This window comes from Tupaia chinensis, unplaced genomic scaffold (genome assembly GCF_000334495.1).
Source record: "Tupaia chinensis unplaced genomic scaffold, TupChi_1.0 Scaffold000110_1, whole genome shotgun sequence".
Taxonomy (NCBI): domain Eukaryota; kingdom Metazoa; phylum Chordata; class Mammalia; order Scandentia; family Tupaiidae; genus Tupaia; species Tupaia belangeri.
Window position 1 is genome coordinate 1,253,223 of NW_006159574.1, and position 3,687 is coordinate 1,256,909.

The 3,687-nt window shown below is 56.9% G+C and overlaps 1 protein-coding gene across 1 annotated transcript in view; it reads left to right on the forward strand.

The window, feature by feature from the left end:
* The window catches only part of RBM33 (RNA binding motif protein 33), a gene marked incomplete at its 5' end in the record, with an annotated part of 106,573 nt that overhangs the window by 96,842 nt on the left and 6,044 nt on the right, over positions 1–3,687 (forward strand). The window contains 2 exons of the mRNA XM_014586032.1: positions 535–744; positions 3,386–3,574. Coding sequence (XP_014441518.1) covers positions 535–744; positions 3,386–3,574 — 399 coding nt within the window. The remainder of the gene's footprint in view (positions 1–534; positions 745–3,385; positions 3,575–3,687) is intronic.

Sequence of the window (3,687 nt, forward strand, 5' to 3'; positions counted from 1 at the left end):
CAGGAAGTAGGGTCTTCTAGAGAGCCAGTGCCGGGGCGCAGCAGTGAGAGGGCAGCCTATCTGCTGTTGTCACACCCAGAGGAGAGTCCGGGATGACACTGGGGCAAGTTGGCACTTACAGCCGCGGTGACATAGGCAGACTGGTGGCTACTTGGGTCAGGTTTGAGCAGGGACAAAAGGTCTGAAACAAGGCCCGTGTGGACTGCCCGGTTTCCCTGGGAATGCTCCTGAGAATTCAGCAGATGCGTGAGGGCTGCCGAGTGTTCTTGAAGTCAAGCAGGGTCTCACTGAAGTGAGTGCTTCCTTTAATGGCAGACTGCTGACATGGGTGTAGTAATTGAAGGAGACCTTAGTTTTACGTTTCACAAATACTGTGACAGCCTAAGCACTGTGCCCCGAGAGCTGTGCCGGCCGTGGTGAGATGACGGGCTGGCTCTGAGCTCGCTCCAAGGCCTCGCTGCTCGGCCCAGCGCTGGCCAGGCGGGCTGGCCATTGGCGGAGCAGACGCTGACCAGTGTGCTGTCTTGGTTTCAGCAGGGAGGAGAGAGCGATGGCCTTTTTCACCCAGAGGGCCAACCCCAGCGACCTCCTCAGACCCCAGAAGTGAGGCAGCAGCCTGCCCGCAAGGTGACGCTGACCAAGGGGGGCCTGCAGCAGCCCCCACACCCGCCAGTGGGGCCTCACGTGCACTCAGCCGGCCCTCCGGGGATCAAAAGCATCCAGGGAATTCAGCCTGCAAAGAAGGTATGTAGCTGCCAGCGTGCGGCGTCCGCTGCTTCACGGTGAAGACCGCACGCCAACGTGTCTGGGTGGCCTGCCACTCAGGAGATGCTGCGCGACCACGGCGTGGTGCATAGTGGTGCCTGGGCGACACAAACCGTGTTGCGTTTTCCTGGCCTGGAAACAGATGGATGTCTTCACCAGAGCCTTTTCCTCCTGGGCCGTGTGAAAGGGCCTGTCTCCAGTAAATGCCACAGCCAGAGTGGGTTGTCCCCCGGAGTTCTGAGCCGTATGTCCCATGGTGTCTGTGCTGCATCTGGGGATAGCAAGCAGGCACACGTGTGAGTGTCTGTGTATGTGCACACGTGCCTGCCTGGTGATCCCAGGGTGAGCTGCCAGTGATATCCCAAATGTGGGAGCGTGTGTGTGTGTGTGTGTGTGTGTGTGTGTGTGTGTCAGTTGCAAAGCCACTGCCTGGTCCAGAGGGAGGAGGCTGGGCCTGTGCATCACAGGGAGCTTCCTGCTCTGGGCATGCATGCCCTCCATGCCCCTTCCTGTGGGAGGCCCCTCCAGTCATAGGGCGCCTTGGGTGGCAGGTCCCTCCGGCCCAACCCCACCGCCCTAGGTTCAGCCTCCTCGGAGCCCTTCATCTCTGGGAGGGGCCAGGATGGCCTGGCATCACAGCCTCAGCACTGCTCCAGCACAGGGCCTGCCGGAGTTGCAGCCAGGGCAGGGAGCGGCCCTGCCCACACTGCTTCGGGGGTTTGGGGGCCTCTGGGGACTGTGCTGCTTTGTGTGCGTCAACTCCTGGCTCTTTATGGTGCAGGAGCAAACATCACTCCCTTTTGTAGAAGACAGATGCACAGAGTCAGAGTGAGTGATCTCTCCCGGGATAAAGTGGTATAGACTTGGAAGGTTGTTCCCGTCTAAATCTCCTTGATTCAGCTGTTATCCCTGGATGTCTGAGGAGAAAGGGCTTAGGAATCCACTCATACATCATACATATGTGAAATACTTCAGCTTATCTTTTTTCTTAATTGCCAGAGGTGCATATGCTTGCCAAAGAGAGGTGGAGAGACGGGGGAAGCTCCCTCCGTGGGATGTGCCCCTGCCCCACCCCTTCTCCGTCTCTCTACCCCATCGACGTTCTGGGTAGGCGCACACGCAGCCTTCAGTGTGCTTTCCAAGCCACCAGGGCTGGGATCTGGACCCCTTAATGTCTAAGCCATGAAGCTGGCCTAAGTTGTTGCTTCGTCTTAAACCTCATTCACTATTTTGTGAGTGGGATAAATGAGCATTTTGTAAGAGTCATTAAAAAACCTGGTGCCTGATAGGTAAATGAGAAGCATTTGGTCAAAGACATTACTGCTATTATAGCTTCTTACAGTTAGAAGGGTAGTTATTACTACTACTTTCTAGCCGGTATAACTAGCACTTGTATTTTAAAGATTTTTTTCATTCTTATTTTTTTGCTATAGGGCACATGTGTTTGCCAGGGGGGAGGGGGTGGCAGGAAGAGAAAGAGAAAGTGAGATCACCACCACCCCGGGGGGATGGCCATGCCATAATACCTTCTCCTCCATTCTCCTGTCGGGATTTTGGGCACGGATGCACACATGCCTAGTGTGTTTTTTCAAGCTGCCAGATCAGGAACTCAAACCATGGAGTCAGCTATGTGGGATCTAGCACCTTAACCACCATGCCACCTGCTGGCCTGTTATAACTTGCGATTTTTGATGTGTGTCTTTCAATGTGGCTTCTCTTAATAAATAATTTTGCACTTTTAAAACTCACTTCTAGAGCGGCCTGGGCACCACCTGCAGTGTCAAGAAGCACCGAGGCTCCTCTTCTTTCTGTTGGTGTTAGAGGCTCATTTCTGAGTCTGCGGCGTGTCTCTGACAGGCTGCAGGACCTTCACCCACTCCTTCACCTGCTCCCTGGCAGGACGTTCAGGAACCCAGCGCTGTCCTGCCGCCTTGCTCCCTGCGGCTCCCATCCCCAGTCTGGCAGGCGGCACAGCAGGAGGAGGGCTTGGACCTCTGAGCCTTCTTTCTGAACAGAGCCAGGAGCAGTGCTTTGAGCCCTGGGCAGCTTTAAAAACGGTAGCTCGTGGGCCACACCCTGACCCAGTGAAGTCACGCACCGGGGGGTTATTCAGTCCCGCCGCTTATTTTTAGAGGCTCTGTGTGTGACTGGGATATGCAGCCGAGGCAGCAGCCCTCGGGGGGTCTGACAGGGAGGGCTCTGGAGTGGCAGTGTAAACCTGTGCCAGAGGAGCTGGGCACATGATGCGCCGGCTGATTGTGCCTGTGAGGTGGGTATGACACCACGCTGCCAGGGCTGGGTCCGAGTCCTGTGCTGACCAGTGCACTTCTGCACCCCGTGGTGCTCCTCTGCGCATGGTGTAGCACGTGGAGTGCCAGCACGTAGAGCCACGGACGCTGCAGGTTGGGCTCTGCCCTCTTCCTGCTCCTCTGCCTGGACTTGCCAGGGGTGGTGGTCTCATTCAGATGTTAAACCAGTCTCTGGTGGGGATAGAACACAGCAGGAAGCCTGTATCTTGGTATATTTTAATGAATTTTATGGTATTTATCTGCTCATGTCTTTGCGGTGTGGAAATAGTCCAAGCTCAGAAGGTCAGAATGCCTCTCTCTGTCGTTGCCAGACCGTCATGTACGGACGGGGCCGGGGAGCATCGGGGCCCACGGGCCGGGGCCGCCTGACACCCAACAAGCAGAACCTGCGGGTGGTGGAGTGCAGGCCGCAGCCCTGTGTGGTGTCCGTGGAGGGGCTGTCCTCGTCAACCACGGATGTCCAGCTGAAGACCTTGCTGATGTCGGTGGGGCCCATCCAGGTGAGCCACCCAGGGAGGGGCTGGTGCCCGGAGGTCGGCCATGCCTTCGCGAACACGTGCAGCCGCTGCAGCGGGCACCTCTGGTGAAGGCCTCCTTCGCGGACACCTGCAGG